The sequence below is a fragment of the Schistocerca serialis genome, chromosome 6 (assembly GCF_023864345.2).
Source record: "Schistocerca serialis cubense isolate TAMUIC-IGC-003099 chromosome 6, iqSchSeri2.2, whole genome shotgun sequence".
NCBI classification, from domain to species: Eukaryota; Metazoa; Arthropoda; class Insecta; order Orthoptera; family Acrididae; genus Schistocerca; species Schistocerca serialis.
Window position 1 is genome coordinate 133836446 of NC_064643.1, and position 24364 is coordinate 133860809.

The window sequence follows — 24364 nt, forward strand, 5'->3', positions numbered from 1 at the left end:
TATTTTTTTCAAATGAAAGTGCTTCACAACTTGAGCTAGTCAATAACTCGTTTGTCCACCTCTGAGCCTTATGCAGACAGATATTTGGCTTGGAGTTGATTGATAAAGGTGCTGGATGGTCTTCTGAGCGATATCATGGCACAGTCTTTGCAACTGGCGCGTTAGATCGTCAAAATCCTTAGCTGGTTGGAGGGTCCTGCCCACAATGCTCCAAACGTTCACAATTGAGGAGACATCCGGCGACCTTGCTGGCCAAGGTAGGATACGGCAAGCACAAAGGCAAGCAGTAGCAACTCTTGCTGAAATATAAGCCCTGGGCGGCTTGCCATGAAGGGCAATAAAACGGGGGGTAAAATATCGTCTATTGATCTCTGTTCCATATGGGTGCCACGGTTGATAACCAAAGGCGTCGCCCCATGAAAAGAAATGACTTCCCAGACCATCACTCCTGATTGTTGGGCTGAATGGCAGGCGACAGTCAGGTTGGTATCCTACGGCTGTCTGGAACATCTCCAGACATGTCGGCTGCCTGAAACCTTATTGACTGGAGAAGAAGGTCTTCAGTGATTATTTGAGTCCTGCTTCGAAATGAGCCTCGATGACCTGCGAAGACGTGTCTGGAGACGCTCCAGACAGCGATGGATATCAACCTGACTGTCATCCACCCCACAGCCCGACAACCAGGAGTGAGGGTCTCGGATGCCGATTCTTTCCACAACAGGATCGTTCATTTTTCATCCGTGGCACCCGTACAGCACAACGGTACGCCGACGATATTCAATGGTCCGTTTAGTTGCCACTCCTGACAATCCATCCTGGGCTTTGTGCTTACATTTCAGCAAGATAATGTCTGCCCATACACTTCGAGAGTTGCTACTGCTTGACTTAGCGCGTGTCAAACCGTACCTTGCCCAGCAAGGTGAGAATATTTGGATCATTATGGGCAGGACCCTCCAACCAGCTCAGGACTGACGATTCAACTCGCCAATTGGGCACAGTTTGGCAGAATCAGTGTCAAGCCGTACAACATCTGGCATAAGGACCAGAGGTGAACCAGCACGTTACTGATATGATCAATTTGTGAAACTCCTTCTCTTGAATAAATGACCCAATTTTTCTGCAGTTGCACTCATTTATTTGCTCCCACATTAAATCAACTTTACTGATTTCCGTCCAATTCGGATACTTCCGCCGGCCAGGGTGGAGCGGTTCTAGGCGCTACAGTCTGGAACCGCGCGACCGCTACGTTAGCAGGTTCGAATCCTGCCTCGGGCATGGATGTGTGTGATGTCCTTAGGTTAGTTACGTTTCAGTAGTTCTAAGTTCTAGGGGACTGATGACCTCAGAAGTTAAGTCCCATAGTGCTCAGAGCCATTTGAACCTTTTTTTTTTTTTTGGATACTTCCTTCGTGGTGCGTCGTTGTTTTCGTTTTCTTTTTTTGTCTTAGACTTTATTTTACAGTTGATGATTTACAAGTACTGGGGTGATATTTATCGTAAAAACAGGGTAAGCAGTAATTTTCTCGGCATCTTGTACACATTGTAAACACCACAATATTAATATGGATAGTTGTTTTAAAGATTCCGTACAAAACAAATTTGGTTTACATTTATAAAGGGTTCTCTCTCATCGCACAGTTTGACAGTAAACCACACGTAACGCATTATTGTGCCGTTATTGGTGAACATAACTTGTGATGTTCAATGAAATATATTTTGTTGCAATCTTCTCAGGATGCGATTTCTTTTTCTCATTCAGCGAGACAAATTTTGAATCTTTTTGATCAAATTATTTAGCTGACGATAATAGTAAATCACAAGTTTTGACTAGCGGTGTGTTTCTGGCGGCTACTTTAATCCTTCTTCATCTTGAAAATTCGCGTCATGGAATTGTGGACTTGTTCATTCTTCACACGAGTCAGTTAACAGAAGAAATTTGTTCTCTTCCACACAGGGTTTTATCATAACAGCTAAAATGTATTGAGCATTATTTCGTTTTATTTGCAATGTGAATAACTCAGAAGTAGCAAATAAAATGCTCCCCCCTATAGACTCGATTTCACGACCTTCGAATTACCGTTCTGTACTCTTTTCACTGCGCCACCCGCAGCCTGGTAACTGAGGTAACGTAAATGGCTTATGGTCACACGACCCACTCCAAAAATGCTGTTATTTCTAAACCATTGGCCATCTGAAGCTCCAACACCTACGGCTTTTATTTCTGGCCAAGTTCCTCAGAAGTCCAACACTTCGCAGGCAAGTTCTCTACCATCTGAGCCATCTGTGCACAACTATCCCGTCCTCACAGCTTCACTTCTGCCACTACCTCATCTCCTACTTTGCAACTTTCACAGACACACAATTTTGTGTGTCTGCGTAACCTGCGCGACTAGCACTCCTAGAAGAAATGTTCTCTATCTTCGGCTTTTCCTCTCTGTAATGTTGTCAACCTTCGCAATGCGATTAATGCTAATTTACCAAGAATTGTGTAACCCTCAGCAATTATTGAAATTAGCTGACAGGAAACAGGGGCTACTACATAAGTCTTTCTCGCGGGTATCCGGGAAATTTTAGCACTACGTAACTTGCACAAAACGTGGCAACGCACAAAAGTATCCGTTAGAAGCAAGATACTTTTATTCATAATGACACACACATTGGGTGCCTCACTCTATAACTGGTATGGTTGTTACTTCTTTTCAAGATTGTGTGTGGAACACAACGGTCTGTAACAAAAAACACGGTTCCGACGCAAAGCCTACTTCACACGAGAGGTCCCGTAGAGTTAAACGCTCTGCATAAAAATGCAAAGCTCTCTGCAGTATTTTGTCTCCTAACTTGATACGACACAACACAGTGCTTTGGAAGTTGATCCATACAACTGGCCCTGTCAACTTTTTCAACTTTAACCATTGAATATTATTCAGTAGGTCCATTTTGACATGCTCCTTAATACAGTGTCTACCAGACACTCGGGACAGTTCTCAACGGAAAGGACTGCAGTGAATAAAATGTCTCGACCAAACTCCTTCCTTCCAAAAATTAATTCACAGCATTACAGCTAATTCGCAGCGTCTAGTGGTCACAATATGTGTACTCAAATGATTTTGAGCACTATGGGCTTAACATCGGAGGTCATCAGTTACTTAGGACTACTTAAACCTAACCAACCTAAGGACATCACACACATCCAAGACCGAAGCAGGATTCGCACCTGCGATCGTAGCAGTCATGCGGTTCTGGACTGAAGCGCCTAGAAACTCTCAGCCACAATGGCCGACCAATATGTGTAGTGTCGTGGCATATTAGTATATGTGCTGACAGGATACTTAACGAACACAGCAGTTTCACTTACTCGCTGACGACGTCGACTGGAGCCAGCAGCTGTTGAATGCTCAGGCAGCGGCAATCTTCAGACGGCAGACTCGCCACCTTCAGTGCTACGGTGGGCATCGGCGTGCCGGCCTGGAACATCAATCCTGCTGTGTTGTGCAATAGACATAAATTGCTACGTAGAACTCATTTATGAGCATTACTACAAAGGCAGATAGATGTTACTTATGCTTTAAACCAGTCAAATGTAGAGCATGTCTGTTAAAACACAGATGAATATCACGTGCAGAAATTATTCATGCTCAACTGGTCAGGTAGCGCTTAACATTGGCAACTCCTTTGCGAGCGGCGGTCTTAATGCTTTTAACACATCTACATCTAATAATATGCAGACCAAAGTGAAGTGCATGGCAGAGGATACGTCCTATTCTCAACAGAATTTTTCCCATTCCATCTATGTATGGAACATGGGATGGGTGAATGCTTAAAAAATTCTGTTCATGAAAATCACTTTGGGTTTGCTGCCGGATCGTAACATCAACTCGATTCGGCATTTCGGCGATCCAACTGTTCGCCATCTTGAGGAAAATGCTGCTTCTGCTGATGAGTCCCACTGATAACTGACGCCAAGCTTTTTTTCCCTTTATTGTTATTTCACTACCCATTATGGGGCGGGCTGGCAGCAGCACAATATGCCGCTCTTCAGCCAAGAGAGATACAAAAAACATAAGCACACGAGAAAAGAATACATAAACGAGAATGGTAAAAATGGCTGAATAAACAATAAAAAAACAGATGAGTAGAAACGGTTGATTAAAAAACATAGATGAGAGCCATACACACATGCGGAGACCAAAGCGAAAACTAAGAAACACCACAGCGGGAACACAAATGAGTGACACTGGCAACACTGTTGGTGGCGATGTAACGTAGCACTGCACACGGCACTGGAGAAACAACGCCAGGCTGCCAATCGACGTCCTGTATAGGCTACCGTACCGTACACGGCGCATGCGCCGCCCATCATAGTTGCTGCCTTCCAAGACTGAGAGGTGGCCCCGCCCTTACTAGAACACTGGCGGCAACGATATATCGCACTCAGGGACGATACTCGAATACTCGGACTGGCCACACCGAAGAACGTTTGATGCAGAATAGTACAGGATTCCACGACCTGCTAAGAGGAAACCCATTGTCTCTGTTAATTAAATTATCTGCCAATCTAATTTCATTTGCTTCTTTATAGACACTCTTCCAAAAACCGGAAGTGTCGGCAACTATCACAGTTTCTTCAAATTTTATACCTTGTCCCTCATTTAAGCAGTGTTCTGCTACTGCCAATTTTTCCGGCTGTTGTAACCTCGTATGATGGCGATGTTCCACACACATGTCATGATCTGTGCGAATCGAACAGCCGATGTTAGCTGAAGTTGACACGGAATTTTGTACACACCGGGTTTCCTGGGCCCCAAATCATCTTTCACAGAGCCGAGTGGTGCCCTAATCTTAGAAAGTGGACGGAACACACTCTTAATGTTAAAATTCCTTAAAATTCTTCCTACCTTAAACAATACGCCCCAGCATAAGGGATAAAGGCTACTGATATATGTTCCAGTCATGGTCCAAACTCCATAGCCCGACGAATCTGCTTCTCAGAGTATCCATTTTCCGTACAACAGCCTTCAAATGCGCAAGTTCTTGTGTTAAGCTGCACGAGTCGGAAACGGCATATGCTCTGCGTACCAAAGTCCTAAGGACGCCACTGCGTTGGTATGGTGGATGACAACTCTTAGAATGCAGATACCGATCCGTGTGCGTCGGCTTTCGGTGAACACTAAATCCCAAAGTACCATCAGGTTTTTTATAAACCGTAACATCTAAAAATGGAAGCATCCCATTACTTTCAACCTCCATGGTAAATTTAATGTGGGGATGAAGACAGTTGAAGTGGTCCAAAAATCTATTAAGAGCGTCACGTCCATGTGGCCAGACGAAAAAGGAATCATCCATATGTCTCCATTTTATTCCACGACTGAAATCACTGACGCTGAGCCCTTCAGATGTATTAGTGAGTTTTGATGTGGTATCTCTGTTTACACGAGTCCCTTTGGAAGAGTTCCTTGGTTTTAGTGAAAAACTGTATGAAGAGTTGGTGAAGCTTTGTCGTCATGTGCTGACATCCAAGCACTTTTTATTTCCGGCAACGTTTTTGAACAGAATCACGGAGTGGCTATGGGTAGTCCTTTATCACCCATAGAGGCAATTTATTTATGGAGGACTTCGAGGATATGGCACTTAGGACTTCGGCTTTGCAACCAACGTGCTTCTGGAGACATGTGGATGATTCTCTTTCCGTCTGAAACATGGACGTGATACTCTTAATAGATTTTTGGACCACTTCAACTGTCTTGATCACCGCATTAAAATCACCATGGAGGTTGAAAGTAATGGGATGCTCCCATTTTTAGATGTCATGGTTTATAAAAAACCTGATGGTACTTTGGGACATAGTGTTCACCGAAAGCCGACGCACACAGATCGGTATCTGCATTCTAAGAGTTGTCATCCATCACACCAATGCAGTGGCCTCCTTAGGACTTTGGTACGAAGAGCATATGCCGTTTCCGATGCAGGCAGCTTAACACAAGAACTTGCGCATTTGAAGGCTGTTTTAAGGAAAATGGATACACTGAGAAGCAAATCCGTCGGGCTATGGAGTTTGGACCATCACTGGAGGTGCATGAAGAGGAGCGTAGATCGGTGGCCTTTATCCCTTACGCTGGGGGCATATTGTTTAAGATAGGAAAAATTTTAAGGAATTTTAACATTAAAAGTGTGTTCCGTCCACCATCTAAGATCAGGTTACTACTCGGCTCTGTGAAAGACGATTTGCGGCTTAGGAAACCCGGTGCATACAAAATTACGTGCCAATATGGGAAGGCTTACATCGGCCGTTCGATTCGCATAGTTCATGACAGGTATGTGGAACATCGACGTCATACGAGGCTACAACAGCAGGAAAAATCGGCAGTAGACGGTTCAAATGGCTCTGAGCACTATGGGACTTAACGTCTGAGATCATCAGTCCCCTAGATTTTAGAACAACTTAAACCCAACTAACCTAAGGACATCACACACATCCATGCTCGAAGAAGGATTCGAACCTGCGACCGTAGCGGTCGCGCGGTTCCAGACTGAAGTGCCTGGAACCGCGCGGCCACAGCGGCCGGCATCGGCAGTAGCAGAACACTGCTTAAATGAGGGACACGGTATGAAATTTGAAGAAATTGTGATAGTTGCCAACACTTCTGGTTTTTGGAACAGTGTCTACAAAGAAGCAATTGAAATTAGGTTGGCGGATAATTTAATGAACAGAGACAATGGGTTTCCTCTTAGCAGGCCGTGGAATCCTGTACTATCTCGCATCAAAACAGAACGTTCTTCGGTGCGGCCAGTCCGAGTGTTCGAATATCGTCCCTGAGTGCGATATATCGTTGCCGCCACCTCCCAGTCTTGCACGGCAGCAACTATGATGGGCGGCGCATGCGCCGTGTACGGTACGGAGGCCTATATAGGACGTCGATTGCCAGCTTGGCGTCAGTTATCAGCAGGACTCATCAGCAGAAGCAGCACTCTCCTGAAGACTCAGTATGGCACAGAGGGCTACTCTACAAGTTGTACACCCAAGGGTTCCCCGGGAGTATAGTTAAACAGATCAAAAGCTATCTCTCGAACAGAACTTTCTCTGTCAAAGTAGAAACAGCCACCTCCACCAGAAGGCGTATTCGTGCTGGGGTGCCACAGGGATCGGTCCTGGGGCCCGTTTTGTACAGTCTGTACACTGCGGACACACCAACGGCCCCCCTGGTGCACACTGCACAGTACGCTGACGATACAGCCTTCTACACAAGAAATGCGAACAAGGACCTGGTCATCCGTAGGCTACAAAGGGTTTTAGATGACACAGAAACTTGGGCCCGTCGCTGGTGAATCACCATCAATTCTGAAAAGACGCAGGCGATGCTGATCACCCGTAGGCTCGGAAGGCGCGAACCTCCTCAACGCCCCCCCCCCCCTCCACCTTCACCTAAACGGAACCCAACTCCCCTGGCGCAGAACCGCCAAGTACCTTGGCGTAACCTTGGACTCTCGTCTTACGTGGAAACCCCACATAGACGAGGTCCATAGGAAGGTCTGCGCCAGAATGTCCATCCTGTACCCAATCCTCAACTCATCCAGCTCCCTTTCCTGCTCAGTAGGAGTGAACGTATACCAGGCCCTGATCCGGCCAGTCATGGAATACGCGTGTCCTGTCTGGCGATACGCGGCAAAGCAGCACCTGGACAAACTCCAGAGGCTGCAGAACCGCGCCCTCAGGAGGGCACTGCGTTTACCCCTTGGATTCCCTATCGACGATTTGCATGTCGCTGCAGAAATCCCACTCCTGAGAGAGCGTTTTCAAGACCTGGCAAGGGCCTTCTATGAAGGTACTTCCAGGTCGGGAAACGCCCTCATCCACTCCCTAGGTCGGTACGACATGTCCCGCGATAAACACAATCGCCCCATGACGATCTTCGACGACTAAGTCGAAGAGAAAAATCCCAATATCCATTCCCAAATCCTGCTCCTACCCAAATTACTACAATTATCTCGCCAAACCTCAGGCAAGTACCAGACTCACACAGAACAATCATCACAGTTCACAGACACCAAAAAAGTACAGAAATAATCACACACACAAGTACACAGGGGAGTAAAAGCCGAAAGGCTACAAACTCCCCCTCACAGTTCCCCAAAGAGGGGAAAGTACTAGATGAAAGCAGACAGTGAAGATGGCGACCAGTTGGTTCGCCGAAATATCGGATCGAGTTGATTTTACGATCCGGCAGCAAGAGGCTTTCAAGATTTATTACGCCAGGAAAGCCTACGACGTCCGACTCCGTTTATGCTGTAGATAGTTCAAACTTCGTTTCACGATCCCTACGCGAGCGAAACTTGGTGGGATGGGTTGGGCTGTATGTTCCTAAATTCACTTCTTAATGCACCTTCTTGAAACTTGGTGAATATGATTTGACGACATAGTTGTACACAGGGTGCCTGAAAAGCTTGTAAGAGTGTTGCAGGGTAGGCTGTGTTGAGAAATAACTGTTAAGAAACCAATTTCATACGTTGCGCCGTTTCAGAGTTAAATAGCACTGAAGTTAGCCAATCTACATCTACATGGTTACTCTGCAACACACACTTAAGTGCCTAGGAGAGGGTTCATCGAACCATTTTCATACTACTTCTCTACCATTCCACTCTCTAATGGCGCGTGGGAAAAAGGAACACCTAAATCTTTCCGTTCGACCTCTGATTTCTCTTATTTTATTATGATGATCATTTCTCCCTGCGTAGGCGGGTCTCAACAAAATATTTTCGCATTCGTAAGAGAAAGTTGGTGATTTAAATTTCGTAAATAGATCTCGCCAAGAAGAAACCCGCTTTTGTTTCAGTGACTGCCACCCCAACTCGCCAGAGACGACGTCACCAAACGTGTTCTTCGTTTAGTTTCCTAAAACCGAACAAGAGATCGATACGCAGATTGGACATGTGGTGGTAGTAGGGATGGACAGCAGCCAAAGGCTGGGCAGTGTCGCGCGCAGGCATCTACGCTATAACAACTGACGTAGTTGTATCTGGCGGGCCGCTTGAATTTGCGCCCGCAACAGCCTAATTGGCTAACTTCAACGCTAGTTAACTCGGAAGTGGCTCAGCGTATCCATTTTTTCCCTTAACAATTATATCTCTGCACAATCTACCCTGCTACACCCTTACAAACGTTTCAGACTGTTTTTGACCTCACCAATATGCATCTCAGATATACCACCAACGTCTGGGAAATTTATTTATGCGGGTGACATTGCCATCGGTAACCAAACATCGAGCTTTGCCCAAACTTATGACTGTACTGACAGAAGACCTTCGAATAATACCTGAATATTTAAAAAAATGGGCGCTCCAGTGAAATCCAAACAAAACTGAAGTCACGTCGTTTCATCTAAACAACAGGTATGAGCAAAAAACTGTTATTATCCATTATGATAAGTTCACAATGAACCTTGATAGCCGGCCGCGGTGGCCGTGCGGTTCTAGGCGCTTCAGCCCGGTACCGCGCTGCTGCTACAGTCGCAGGTTCGAATGCTGCCTCGGGCATGGATGTGTGTGATGTGGTGTCACCGCCAGACACCACACTTGCTAGGTGGTAGCCTTTAAATCGGCCGCGGTCCGTTAGTATACGTCGGACCCGCGTGTCGCCACTATCAGTGATTGCAGACAGAGCGCCGCCACACGGCAGGTCTAGAGAGACTTCCTAGCACTCGCCCCAGTTGTACAGCCGACTTTGCTAGCGATGGTTTACTGACAAATTACGCTCTCATTTGCCGAGACGATAGTTAGCATAGCCTTCAGCTACGTCATTTTTTACGACCTAGCAAGGCGCCATTACCAGTTACTATTGATGCTGTAAAACATGTACAGTTCAAATGGCTCTGAGTACTATGGGACTTAACATATATGGTCATCAGTCCCCTAGAACTTAGAACTACTTAAACCTAACTAACCTAAGGACATCACACGACACCCAGCCATCACGAGGCAGAGAAAATCCCTGACCCCGCCGGGAATCGAACCCAGGAACTAGGGCGTGGGAAGCGAGAACGCTACCGCACGACCACGAGATGCGGGCAACATGTGCAGTCACGAGCGATGTTCACCAATTGAGGATTAAAGTTAAGTATTCCAGCAGCTACGTATGTTATTGTCTATATTAAGTACCTTGTCCTGTTCCAGACCTCACGCCAGCCTGCGTTAGCTTAAACGCGTGCCTTTCGGCTTCCTCATAGTGGCTTGGCTGTCTCGCCAAGCCACAACATGTGATGTTCTTAGGTTAGTTAGATTTAAGTAGTTCTAAGTTCTAAGGGACTGATGACCTCAGATGTTAAGTCCCATAGAGCTCAGAGCCATTTGAACCATTTTGAAGCGTAATAAACAACCTACGTAGGTTGGTGTCATTCTCGATAGAACACTCACCTTCAAACAACACCTGGAAAAATATGTAGCAGAACTGAGAACTTGAACTAACCCGATTCAGAAGCCTAAACTTTAACAATTAGCACAAAATCCCTCGTACACTCAACAGCAGAATACTGTTCTTCTGTCTGGATCAATAGCTGCCATACCAACCTTGCTGGCACACAGCTAAACCAGGCGATGCGAACCATAACTGGAACTATTAGACCAACTCCACTCCAATGGCTACTATCAATGAGTAATACAGCACCTCCACTAACTAAAACGACTGGCATTTCTCAAATAACAGTTAAAAAAAAGTAATGCCAACCCAACCCTTTCCATTCTTGTCGATACAGATTTCCTTAAACGGCAGCAACTGACACTGAAGTCAAGACATCTACTGGTACCTGTAGCAGTCGCCAACCACCTTAGCGACTTCAACATCAGTGATCATCGGACATCACTTTGGCATGGTGAGAATGTCACGAACTCCTTCCCCGTGGCAGGTCCAGCCTTGAAGGTACCAGTAAACTTGCCATAAGTGCAACTTTAACAGGATTCGCAGAAATCATGGTATCTACAACGAAAGACTGTCTCAGTGGGGAGCTCCAGAGTGCCCCTGATGCGACAGATGTCGAATCCAGTCGTCCCTCATGACTTTTCTTGGCACTTACCTGTCATGGCGCTTAGTACAGCGCTCTTGAACTTTGCATACATAAAAACACCAGTCTTAGAGATGAATGTTACATGGAGACTGATCAGGTATTATGTAATCTGTTCCTGTTTGCACTTTATAAGCAGAAACACATATCTTCCTATTGAGACTCATAGTCATTGATGCAACAATGGTCTTATTACCGCTGATTCCTTGCTCCACAATTGGAACGAAAAGTTCCCGTCTGTTTGTAACGAGAAGATCTAAGATGTTAGCCACACGAGTGAGTTCCCTGATTAATAGCTCAAGGTGATTTTCGGATAAGGCACTTAGATTGATTTCACACGACTCCCTGTCTCTATTTCCTTACCTAATCGTGTGACTCTCCCACGATGTAGCTGCTAAGTTGAGATCTGCACCTAATACTTTAGCACAATCAGAAAATTTATACGCTCTCTTCTCCTAGTGTTCCCTGAAACGTTCCACGTCTGCCGGGTGGTTATAATTAAACTTTCCCTATTTAACATGTTATAACACGGAAGCTAATTACCGTACGAGTATCAGTCTTGCTAGCATTAATGTCCAGAGTTTGGGGTGCATGATTTCCATGCGTTACAGCGCCACCGTCCAGTTCCAACTATGGCCACTAGGTGCCGTGATCAGTCACCGTGATTCATAGTCTCACACACCTGATCAGTAGCAGTGCACTTGTTGACATGCCAACATGAGCTTGGACAAAAGGAGCAGGGCATTATCGGCGAAGCCCTGTTATCAAGACAACACTCATTCTGCAGCTGCACTTCCAGGACACACAACGACGTGTTGACATTACACTCCACTTTCTCGCAAGGATTGATGTTGACGAGGGCTGGTCCTGAACCATCCAATGGACAGACGAAGCTCATTTTTCTGTGAGGTACTACCGTATGGTGTGCCTTCACGGTTACATTCATCATCGGCCCATTGTTTTTTGAACAGGTTGGCTTTGAAGGACCAAAGACGTGCAGAGTGACTGGCCAGCGTTACTGCTATGAGCTTCGCCAGCGTGTCATACACGCTCTACAGAAGAGAGACGCACTGAACTCAACAGTTTTCATGCAAGACGGGGCACCACCGCATATCGCTCGTGAATTCATCTGCTTCTCCGAAACACATTTTGAATCGGTCGAACTACCAGCCTATCGTTTCCAAATGCTTAGTCGGCTGCATCAGCAGATCTCACTCTCTGCGATTTCTGGTTGTGGGGCTACCTGAAGGACAGGGTTTAGCAGGGGAACATTCACACATGTGTTGATCTGAAGCACAGCGTAACAAGAAAGATAGCCAGCATACCTACGCACATGCTTCGTTCTGCTGTGCAGAATGCAATCCCGCGCTTTCAGACTCTTCTCGACACTCATGGGCGCCATCTCGAGCCCTGTTTTAGAAGTAATGGTATCGGTATGTAATCTACATCTACATTTATACTCCGCAAGCCACCCAACGGTGTGTGGCGGAGTGCACTTTAAGTGCCACTGTCATTACCTCCCTTTCCTGTTACAGTCGCGTATGGTTCGCGGGAAGAACGACTGTCTGAAAGCCTCCGTGCGCGCTCTAATCTCTCTAATTTTACATTCGTGATCTCCTCGGGGGCTATAAGTAGGGGGTAGCAATATATTCGATACCTCATCCAGAAACGCACCCTCTCGAAACCTGGACGGCAAGCTACACCGCGATGCAGAGCGCCTCTCTTGCAGAGTCTGCCACTTGAGTTTGCTAAACATCTCCGTAACGCTATCACGCTTACCAAATAACCCTGTGACGAAACGCGCCGCTCTTCTTTGGATCTTCTCTATCTCCTCTGTCAACCCGACCTGGTACGGATCCCACACTGATGAGCAATACTCAAGTATAGGTCGAACGAGTGTTTTGTAAGCCACCTCCTTTGTTGATGGACTACATTTTCTAAGGACTCTCCCAATGAATCTCAGCCTGGCACCCTCCTTACCAACAATTAATTTTATATGATCATTCCACTTCAAATCGTTCCGTACGCATACTCCCGTATATTTTACAGAAGTAACTGCTACCAGTGTTTGTTCCGTTATTATATAATCATACAATAAAGTATCATTCTCTCTATGCATTCGCAATACATTACATTTGTCTATGTTAAGGGTCAGTTGCCACTCCCTGCACCAAGTGCCTATCCGCTGCAGATCTTCCTGCATTTGTCTGTAATCGTATGATGTACCTAGTAGCACATTAAAAGTGTTTCAGTTGAATAGATTCTGCATTATTTCTCTTCCCCATGTCCTTGACATTAATGCTACCAAGTTTGGTTTCCGTATGGTGGTTAGGTTCCTTGTTATAACGTGTTCAATAGGAAAAGTTTAATTATAACCAACCGGTATGTCTGGTCAAACGCCGGGTCTGGTTCCTCGAATGGCCGACGTAGCCGTCCTCATTTTCGTGTTGTGCGGCGGGCTTGTGTTTAATGGTACAGTTAGTTGTAGGAGGTGAGAGAAAGTATCCACAAGCTGTAGGCATGGATAGTGCTGGCCGCTCTGGAACACGGGAGTACGGCCCCGATAACTCAACCACTGGTTTGTGGTCCCTATGAGTGTAAAATTAGTCTCCAGTGAGAAAACATGGACTTTATTATAAAGACAATCGCTGAAGCTTCGTTTACTGTTTGCGAGTGGTTACTCTGAGCAGGTGTGGGCGTCTTCGGAGTTGTTCTGTACTGTCGTCGTTCTCAACTTGAGAGCAGCAGGCTAATTGGGATGTCAGAATTATATGTTAAAAACTCTTTATCATCGGATTCAACTCGAATTTAGTAATTTTGTGCCGCAAACAGTGAATTTTGTCTCAAAATCGATTCATAGAACCGATTCTCTTAGAATTTTTGGTAGTATTCGCTGTTACGTATAAGTAAATAGAATTGCGACAATTTACTCAAATGTTCAAATGTGTGTGAAATCTTATGGGACTTAACTGCTAAGGTCATCAGTCCTTAGGCTTAGACACTACTTAGCCTAAATTATCCTAAGGACAAACACACACACCCATGCCCGAGGGAAGACTCGAACCTCCGCCGGGACCAGCCGCACAGTCCATGACTGTAGCGCCTTGGACCGCTCGGCTAATCCAGCGCGGCTACAATTTACTCCATATATCACTATGTTGCAGCAAAACAGTTCTAACAAAGTACATTGCTAGCACTGAAAATCTTGTTTCGAACATCTTAGGGCTATGTAGTAAAATACTACTACATCCGTTAAAAATTTAAAATGCGGTGCTGTATGTTGTATGGAAACTGCGTGTTAGATGTGCTTCACTTCATTGCCATTTCGGTAAGGAGTTTAGACATTCTTCAAATGACTAGTAAAACTGCTGGTGTATGTGCGATATAACAAAGCGTCGCTGCAAAATTTACCTTGGGGAAGCGGAAGGTAACCAGGTTAGCGTACTGATTCTCCAGGGCTCCAGGTCTGCCGTAGTAAACGAATGTGGCGTTGTCCACTGAGGAGACGTCGTTCTGGATAAAGATCAGCTTCCTTCCGTCGGGAGAAAACAACAGCGATCCATCCTGGCCCACGGTATCCACTGGGTGGGACCATGCTGGAACATTAAATCGTTTCTTCAGGCACTGGTTGCTCAGGAGTCAACTGACAGTCTCAGGATACTAGTGTACATACCCTGTGAAAGAAACAAAAAATATCGCACTGTGGCGGAGGACACGAGCAAGAAACATTTTGTGAAAGGCTGCAGTATTAAGCAGAGCTGATCCCTAGGTTTCACTTTAGCACACATCTTCTTCAACAGAGTACTAGTTCATTTCACATTGCTAATCCAGCCACCTCCGTAACCGATGGCGCTAACTCATGAATGTTTGGTGGCGCTCGACCCTGAGATAGCAGGTTGATACCGTGGCGGGGTGAAGCTCTCCCACCACCCATCTTCGGTCGGCGAGGGAAGGAAGGACTGTGCTGTTTAGTCGCTGCTCTCCAGCCCTCGCGCCATTGTCCTCGATTCGAGTCCAAACTTCCCCATAGTGTTTTGTGGAGTGAGGACCTGCCACACTGTTGACGGGAATCCCTATGGAGGAGGGAGTTAAAGTCCAGTGGTCCTCTTGGGTCTATTCGAGAAACATAGGCTACTGTAAACTTGTGGCTGACTGGCCCTATGCTGAGATATGCTAGATCTGAAACAAGACGCCGGTTCACTGAGAGACTTATTCCAGTCAAATAAACCTACTGTGTCGTGATCATGCACTGTGTGTGGGGTCAGTTACGTGAAACGATTGAGAAATATATTTTCTCGTCTCCAATTGACCGTCAGAACAACGATATTATAAGGAAGCGTCGCCTTTTTTTGCCTCTGAATTGCTAACATCCGAGATCATAGACTCCTGAAACATCTGACACAATGGGTGGCTTCGGTCTGAGGGTGAATGTGCATGGAGAAAGATGTACATAGAGTGAGAGCATGTCCTAAACAGTACAGATTTCATTCCATGTAGGCTTTCACAGCCGGCGTCTTTATCAGTAAACACTTCAGGGCTAAGTTGCCGTGGTCGATCTGTAGAAACAAGCGTGCTAGCGAGGACGTCGCACTATTATACACGTATGTATAGAGAGGCAATTGAAATCCACAAACATCAATACAATTTTAATCGTACAGAAGAAGGATTAAAATTGGATAAGATATGGCGGTCGACGTTGCATCAATCACGTGACAATCGATTGCCTGCAATCGAGAGAACAGACGATAGCCAGAGATAGCTGCACATCGACGCCACGTGACGTGTGGTGGCGCCCCCTACGATCTCTATATAAGCGGCGGCCCCAGCTCCTAGCATCCAGTCGTCGACTCACCTCGGAAGATGTTCTCCGTAGTTGAGAACGAAACGTCAGGGAGAAGAAGTTCTACAGATCGACCACGGCAACTTAGCCCGGAAGTGTTTACTGATAAAGTACAGATTTCGTTCTACTTCACTTGTGTGTTCTTTAAGTTATTTAATGTAATGGTCATTATGAGTGGTACACATTGCAAACGATAGTTCTCCTGAAAAGTAAAGAGTATTCTGGCATCCTAAAAATATTTAAATACTCATTGCCAGCAGGCAAGCAGCCCATCAAATACCGAGCGACATGGAGCAGTGGTTAGCACAATAGACTCACATTCGGGAGGACGACGGTTCAAACCCTCGTCCGGCCATCCTGATTTACGCTTTCCGTGATTTCCCTAAAACGCTTCAGGAAAATGCCAGAATGGTTCCCTCGGAAGGGCACTGCCGATTTCCTTCCCCATCCTTCCCTAATCCGATGGGATCGATCCCTGTTTGCTCCGCTCTCCCAAATCAACTATCAATGGATCTACGGCAGTGCGATATCTTCTGCGTAAGGGACACAGCTATCGAAGAAGCGAGGTGTGTGGCAACGAAGTTGCGCTGTGCGCCTGACTTGTACACGTCCACCTGCAACGCCTGTTTGAAACGCCTGCTACAATCAACCACATCATCCTGTTTTAAGCACTATGTTTCACCCTCTCCCCCCTGTCAGCATCATACAATGCAAATATGACGTCACACTGAACACCCAGTATAGTCACACACGGGCGTTTTATACAGGGTGTTCCAAAAATGACCGGTATATTTGAAACGGCAATAAAAACTAAACGAGCAGCGATAGAAATACACCGTTTGTTGCAATATGCTTGGGACAACAGTACATTTTCAGGCAGACAAACTTTCGAAATTACAGTAGTTACAATTTTCAACAACAGATGGCGCTGCGGTCTGGGATATTTTCCACATATCCACCATGCGTAGCAATAATATGGCGTAGTCTCTGAATGAAATTACCCGAAACCTTTGACAACGTGTCTGGCGGAATGGCTTCACATGCAGATGAGATTTACTGCTTCAGCTGTTCAATTGTTTCTGGATTCTGGCGGTACACCTGGTCTTTCAAGTGTCCCCACAGAAAGAAGTCACAGGGGTTCATGTCTGGCGAATAGGGAGGCCAATCCACGCCGCCTCCTGCATGTTTCGGATAGCCCAAAGCAATCACACGATCATCGAAATATTCATTCAGGAAATTAAAGACGTCGGCCGTGCGATGTGGCCGGGCACCATCTTGCATAAACCACGAGGTGTTCGCAGTGTCGTCTAAGGCAGTTTGTACCGCCACAAATTCACGAAGAATGTCCAGATAGCGTGATGCAGTAATCGTTTCGGATCTGAAAAATGGGCCAATGATTCCTTTGGAAGAAATGGCGGCCCAGACCAGTATTTTTTGAGGATGCAGGGACAATGGGACTGCAACATGGGGCTTTTCGGTTCCCCATATGCGCCAGTTCTGTTTATTGACGAAGCCGTCCAGGTAAAAATAAGCTGCCCACATGCATATCGCCGTCATCAATCCTGTGCACTATATCGTTAGCGAATGCCTCTCGTGCAGCAATGGTAGCGGCGCTGAGGGGTTGCCGCATTTGAATTTTGTATGGATAGAGGTGTAAACTCTGGCGCATGAGACGATACGTGGACGTTGGCGTCATTTGGACCGCAGCTGCAACACAGCGAACGGAAACCCGAGGCCGCTGTTGGATCACCTGCTGCACTAGCTGCGCGTTGCCCTCTGTGGTTGCCGTACACGGTCGCCCTACCTTTCCAGCACGTTCATCCATCACGTTCCCAGTCCGTTGAAATTTTTCAAACAGATCCTTTATTGTATCGCTTTTCGGTCCTTTGGTTACATTAAACCTCCGTTGAAAACTTCGTCTTGTTGCAACAACACTGTGTTCTAGGCGGTGGAATTCCAACACCAGAAAAATCCTCTGTTCTAAGGAATAAACCATGTTGTCTACAGCACACTTGCACGTTGTGAACAGCACACGCTTACAGCAGAAAGACGACGTACAGAATGGCGCACCCACAGACTGCGTTGTCTTCTATATCTTTCACATCACTTGCAGCGCCATCTGTTGTTGAAAATTGTAACTACTGTAATTTCGAAAGTTTGTCCGCCTGAAAATGTACTGTTGTCCCAAGCATATTACAACAAACGGTGTATTTCTATCGCTGCTCGTTTAGTTTTTATTGCCGTTTCAAATATACCGGTCATTTTTGAAACACCCTATATGTGCATCACAAGTAGCACAAGGAACAGGTGCCATGCTGTCAAGGAATTCACAGCCGCATTGCCATTTTTTGGGGGGAAATTAAACGTTAGTAGTTTTGAGTTCAACCTAGCACTGTTTAGGATTACGTGCTATTTCAAGGCACTTGAAATAATAAATCATTGTCACAAAATTATGTGAATTTTCAAAAATATGATGAATACATTCAAAGTAATATTACTTTCATAAACCTCATTTGCACATATTTAAAATTAGCACAATATTTTTATTGTATATTCTCTTCCACTATTGTCCTCTACGTAGCATTAGGAACTTGCGGTACTATATTGTCGACAGAGTTCTTTGCTTCACATTACTAATAAGCTTTGCATAGTAGAAGTAGATACCTTAGGGGTTGCGAAGCAACTCAAATCGCTTGATACGGGCAAGTCTTCAGGTCCAGATTGTATACCGATTAGGTTCTTTTCAGATTACGCTGATACAATAGCTCCCTACTTAGCAATCATATACAACAGCTCGCTCACCGATAGACCTGTACCTACAGATTGGGAAATTGCGCAGGTCGCACCAGTGTTTAAGAAGGGTAGTAGGAGTAAGCCATCGAACTACAGACCTATATCATTGACGTCGGTTTGCAGTAGGGTTTTGGAGCATATACTGTATTCAAACATTATGAATCACCTCGAAGGGAACGATCTATTGATACGTAATCAGCATGGTTTCAGAAAACATCGTTCTTGTGCAACGCAGCTAGCTCTTTATTCGCACGAAGTAATGGCCGCTATCGACAGGGGATCTCAAGTTGATTCCGTATTTCTAGACTTCCGGAAAGCTTTTGACACCGTTCCTCAAAAGCGACTTCTAATCAAGCTGCGGGCCTATGGGGTATCGCCTCAGTTGTTCGACTGGATTCGTGATTTCCTGTCAGGAAGGTCGCAGTTCGTAGTAATTGACGGCAAATCACCGAGTAAATCTGAAGTGATATCAGGTGTTCCCCAGGGAAGCGTCCTGGGATCTCCGCTGTTCCTGATCTATATAAATGACCTGGGTGACAATCTGAGCAGTTCTCTTAGGTTGTTCGCAGATGATGCTGTAATTTACCATCTAGTAAGGTCATCCGAAGACCAGTATCAGTTGCTAAGCTATTTAGAAAAGATTGATGTATGGTGTGGCAGGTGACAGTTGACGCTAAATAACGAAAAGTGTGAGGTGATCCACATGAGTTCCAAAAGAAATCCGTTGAAATTCGATTACTCGATAAATAGTACAATTCTCAAGGCTGTCAATTCAACTAAGTACATGGGTGTTAAAATTACGAACAACTTCAGTTGGAAAGACCACATAGATAATACTGTGGGGAAGGCGAGCCAAAAGTTGCGTTTCATTGGCAGGACACTTAGAAGATGCAACAAGTCCACTAAAGAGACAGCTTACACTACACTCGTTCGTCCTCTGTTAGAGTATTGCTGCGCGGTGTGGGATCCTTACCAGGTGGGATTGACGGAGGACATCGAAAGGGTGCAAAAAAGGGAAGCTAGTTTTGTATTATCACGTAATAGGGGAGAGAGTGTGGCAGATATGATACGCGAGTTGGGATGGAAGTCATTAAAGCAAAGACGTTTTTCGTCGCGGCGAGATCTATTTACGAAATTTCAGTCACCAACTTTCTCTTCCGAATGCGAAAATATTTTGTTGAGCCCAACCTAAATCGGTAGTAATGATCATCAAAATAAAATAAGAGAAATCAGAACTCGAACAGAAAGGTTTAGGTGTTCGTTTTTCCCGCGCGCTGTTCGGGAGTGCAATGGCAGAGAGATAGTATGATTGTGGTTCGATGAACCCTCTGCCAAGCACTTAAATGTGAATTGCAGAGTAATCATGTAGATGTAGATGTAGCTGTAGAAATAGTGGTATGGCTGAGCAGATATGAGCACAGGCGGCTCGTTATCGTCCTTCTGTAAACAAAGCAACCACTTGGCTTGGGACCTTATGTAATCAAAGTATACGCTCGTGTTCTTGTGTCTGCGACTAAATTATGGTTCAAATGGTTCTGAGCACTGTGGGACTTAACGTCTGAGGTCGTTACTCCCCTTGAACTTAGAACTACTTAAACCTAACCAACCTAAGGACATCATCATACACTTCCATGCCCGAGGCACGATTGGAACCTGCGACTGTAGCGGTCGCGCGGTTCCAGACTGAAGCGCCTAGAACCGCACGGCCACTCGGGACGGCCACTAAATTATGACCAAACTATGTAAGTACTTGGCGTTGCCCAGGTATGCATTTACTCCAAGACTCCAATCTTCTGTTAGTCCATTTCTGCCTTCCCCTTCTCTCTTACCACCTCCTCCACCATCACACTCTGTCCACCTTCACTGCCACCTCTCTCTGTCCACCTTATCCACCCCCCCCCCAATCTCTTTCTATCACTTTCTGTCCTCTCTCTGTCCATTTCCTCCTCCCACTCTCTCTGTCCATCTCTTCTTCCCCCTCTCCCTGTTCGTATCCTTCCCCTCTCTTTCTGCGTCCATTCACCTCCTATCCCCTCTATCCATCTCCTCCTCTTCCCTTTATCTATTTCCTCCTCCCCTCTGTCTGTTCATCTATTCTTCCCTCATAGCTCTGCCTATCTCTTCCCCCCCCCTGTTGCTGCCCATCTACTTCTCTTTCGTTTCTCTGAACATCTCCTCCTCTCCCCTCTCTCTGCCCAATTCCTCACCCCTCTCGCTGTCCACTTCCCGCTCATTCTATGTGTATCTCCTCCTTCCCCATTGTTGTCTGTCCATCTCTCCGTCCTCGCTTCTCTCCACGTTATTGTTGTAACTTGCTTGGAGAGTGTTGTAGTTGGCAGAAGAGCCAACCAACACCGTGTTACTAGTGGAAGCCAAAATGCACGCGTTTTAGCTCACGCAGGCTGGCGTGAGGAGGGAAGAATTATAATGACGTGAGGTCTAGAACATGACAAGAATTAGAATTCAGAAAGCGGACGTAATTAGTGTGATACTTAATTTTAATCCATTAATGATGAACGTCGCTCTTGACGGTACATGATTCACAATATTATCTGTTCAGAATAGTAACTGAATATGGCCATTGCTAGGTCGTAGCAAATCACGTAGCTGAAGGCTATGCTAAACTGTCGTCTCTGCAAATGAGAGCGTATGTAGACAGTGAACCATCGCTAGCAAAGTCGGCTGTACAACTGGGGCGAGTGCTAGTGAGTCTCTCTAGACCTGCCGTGTGGCGGCGCTCGGTCTGCAATCACTGATAGTGGCTACACGCGGGTCCGACGTATACTAACGGACCGCGGCCGATTTAAAGGCTACCACCTAGCAAGTGTGGTGTCTGGCGGTGACACCACAGAGAGCTTTGTGGTTCTCTAGTGGATACAAGATCGAGGAAGAGATGCCATTCATGCACAGAGAATTCAGATACAAATTTATTCTGCATCTAACGTCAAACAGTGAAAGTAATACATAACTTTGTTTGCTGTAGTTGCAGTGTCAGTTGCTTGCAGTAGATTTAAATGTTGAAATATATACAAATACAAACGTTTACAATTCAGGCAGTCTTCAGTGCTATGACTTTTCCGTAGGTGACGAGTCCTGACTGCTATAAAAGTCTGTAAATGATATGAAATGACAAACACGCCAAATGGGCTCTGCACTTCGATGTTTGAACTTCAGTAAACTCTCCGCTAGATGTCCAGAGAGGGGATGCTTGCATATCATTGGCAGCAGCGTAATCGTTCGTGGTAGCGCCCTCGTCCCGCGGGGGCGTCTGTGGGAAACGCGGCGGCGTAACTGACGACGCGCGTATTGTAAAGTGCCACCGACTGAAATGTATTACGAATACAGTTAGAAGTAAAGAAGTAATAAATTAAAATCTCGTGCTTCACATGGCAGTTTTATTGCATGAACAGCGAAAATGTAGCAAACGACAAACTTCTATCCTGTCATCTTTTTGTGGGTGTCGTCAGTGTTCACCTCGGTTCCGAGAGTTCCGGAACCTGTACAGAAAATCAGAATAAACATCAACATAAACTGTTGTGACTTGGCAAGACAGCCAAGCCACTAAGAGGAAGCCGAAAGGCACGCGTTTAAGCTCACGCAGGCTGGCGTGAGGTCTGGAACAGTTAAAGGAGTTGAGTCTAGTAAAAAAGTACGTAGCTTCTGGAATACTTAACTTTAATCCATAATTGGTGAACATCGGTCTGACGGTACATGCATCACAAGATAAATAGCAAATGATAATGGCGCCATGCTAGGTCGTAGCAAATGACGTAGCTGAGGGCTATGCTAACTATCGTCTCGGCAAATGAGAGCGCAATTTGTCAGTGAACCATCTCTAGCAAAGTCGGCTGTACAACCGGGGCGAGTGCTAGGAAGTCTCTCTAGACCTGCCGTGTGGCGGCGCTCGGTCTGCAATCACTGATAGTGGCGACACGCGGGTCCGACGTATACTAACGGACCGCGGTCGATTTAAAGGCTACCGCCTAGCAAGTGTGGTGCCTGGCGGTGACACCACATAAACATCATTTCTGTCCTTTCTATTGCTCATAAAAACCACACATTGCTTGTTGTACCACCATAAAGTGAGACCTTCAGAGATGGTAGTCCAAATTTCTGTACACACCGGTACCTCTAATGCCCAGCAGCACGTCCTCTTGCATTGATGCATGCCTGTATTCGTCGTGGCACACTATCCACAAGTTCATCAAGGCACTGTTGTTCCAGATTCTCCCACTCCTCAACGGCGATTCGGCGTAGATCCCTCAGAGTGGTTGGTTGGTGGCTCACCTGGTCCATAAACGGCCCTTTTCAGTGTATTCCAGGCGTATTCGATAGGGTGAATGTCCGGAGAAAATGCTGGCCACTCCAGTCGAGCGATGTGGTTATCCTGAAGGAACTCATTCACAAGATGTGCAAGTTGGGGGCGCGAATTGGCGTCTTTGAATGCCTTGCCAATATGCTGCCGATATGGTTGTACTATCGATCGAAGGATGGCATTCATGTATCGAACAGCCGTTACGCAGCCTTCCATGACCACCAGCGGCGTACGTCGGCCCAATGTAATTCCACCCCAAAACAGCAGGGAACGTCCACCTTGCTGCACTCGCTGGACAGTGTGTGTAAGGCATTCGCCCTGACTGGGTTGCCTCCAAACAAGTCTCCGACGATTGTCTGGTTGAAGAAATATGCGACATCATCGGTGAAGAGAACGTGATGCCAATCCTGAGAGGTGCATTCGGCATGTTGGGCCCATCTGTACCGCGCTGCGTGGTGTCGTGGTTGCAAAGATGGACCTCGGCATGGACGTCGGGAGTGAAGTTGCGCATCAGGTGGCCTATTGCACACAGTTTGAATCGCAACACGACGTCCTGTGGCTGCACGAAAAGCATTTTCAACATGGTGGCGTTGTTGTCTAATAGGCGCTGCTCATGCATGGTTGTTTACATCTTTGGGCTCGTTTAGTGACTCTCCGAGCAGTGAGAGGGACAGTGTCTGTGATATAACACCCACAGTAAACGTCTGTCTTCAGGAGGTCTGGGAACTGGGGCGATGCAAAAGTTTTTTTGATGTGTCTAGTTTCGTAAAGGTTTGAAATAATGTGTTAAGTTTGTTGGAAGTGTAAGTGCTCTCATTCTGAAATACTGGATGACTAAAAATCGGTGTTCTCCCATCTACACTGCTTTCCACCCCCACTGCGACCTATGTGATAGGTGGGTGGTTCTCACTCATACAGTGATTCTTTCCAGACAGTAAATGATATGTGTACCAAGTCTGGTTCAAATCTGTCCAGTGGCTGAGGAGCAGTATGGAACATACAACATATATTTTTATAATTTGTATGGATTGTCTTGTGAGCGAAAATGGCCACCTTTTCCCTCCCCATACTTCTGCGTCGGTTAGGTGATGTACAAATGGCGCCGCTTTATCCTACTGAATTATCTTAATTACAATAACTTATGACCAAAATCTAACATCACAGGATCGTTTCTACATACAAGTATGTAGAATTAAAAACCTACTGCAGACATCGCCACCACTGTATAAAAAAGTATTTTACAATCACGGACGCATTATAGCTTTATAGCGATGCGTTTGCATCAGTCAGCAATATCTGCTGTTTTAAGTAAACGTAAAGCCAGCAGAGCAGGAAACTTGAAGAAAAAATACATACATCCCAAATTTC

The 24364-nt window shown here is 45.9% G+C and overlaps 1 protein-coding gene across 2 annotated transcripts in view; it reads right to left on the reverse strand.

Annotated features, from left to right (window-relative positions):
• Positions 1-24364, reverse strand: part of LOC126484624 (venom dipeptidyl peptidase 4-like) — a 348388-nt gene that overhangs the window by 167315 nt on the left and 156709 nt on the right. For both annotated transcript variants that reach the window (XM_050108208.1, XM_050108207.1), the window contains exons 8-9: positions 14460-14644; positions 3356-3465 (exon numbers count right to left, since the gene is read on the reverse strand). In XM_050108208.1, the coding sequence (XP_049964165.1) occupies positions 3356-3465; positions 14460-14644 (295 nt within the window). The remainder of the gene's footprint in view (positions 1-3355; positions 3466-14459; positions 14645-24364) is intronic.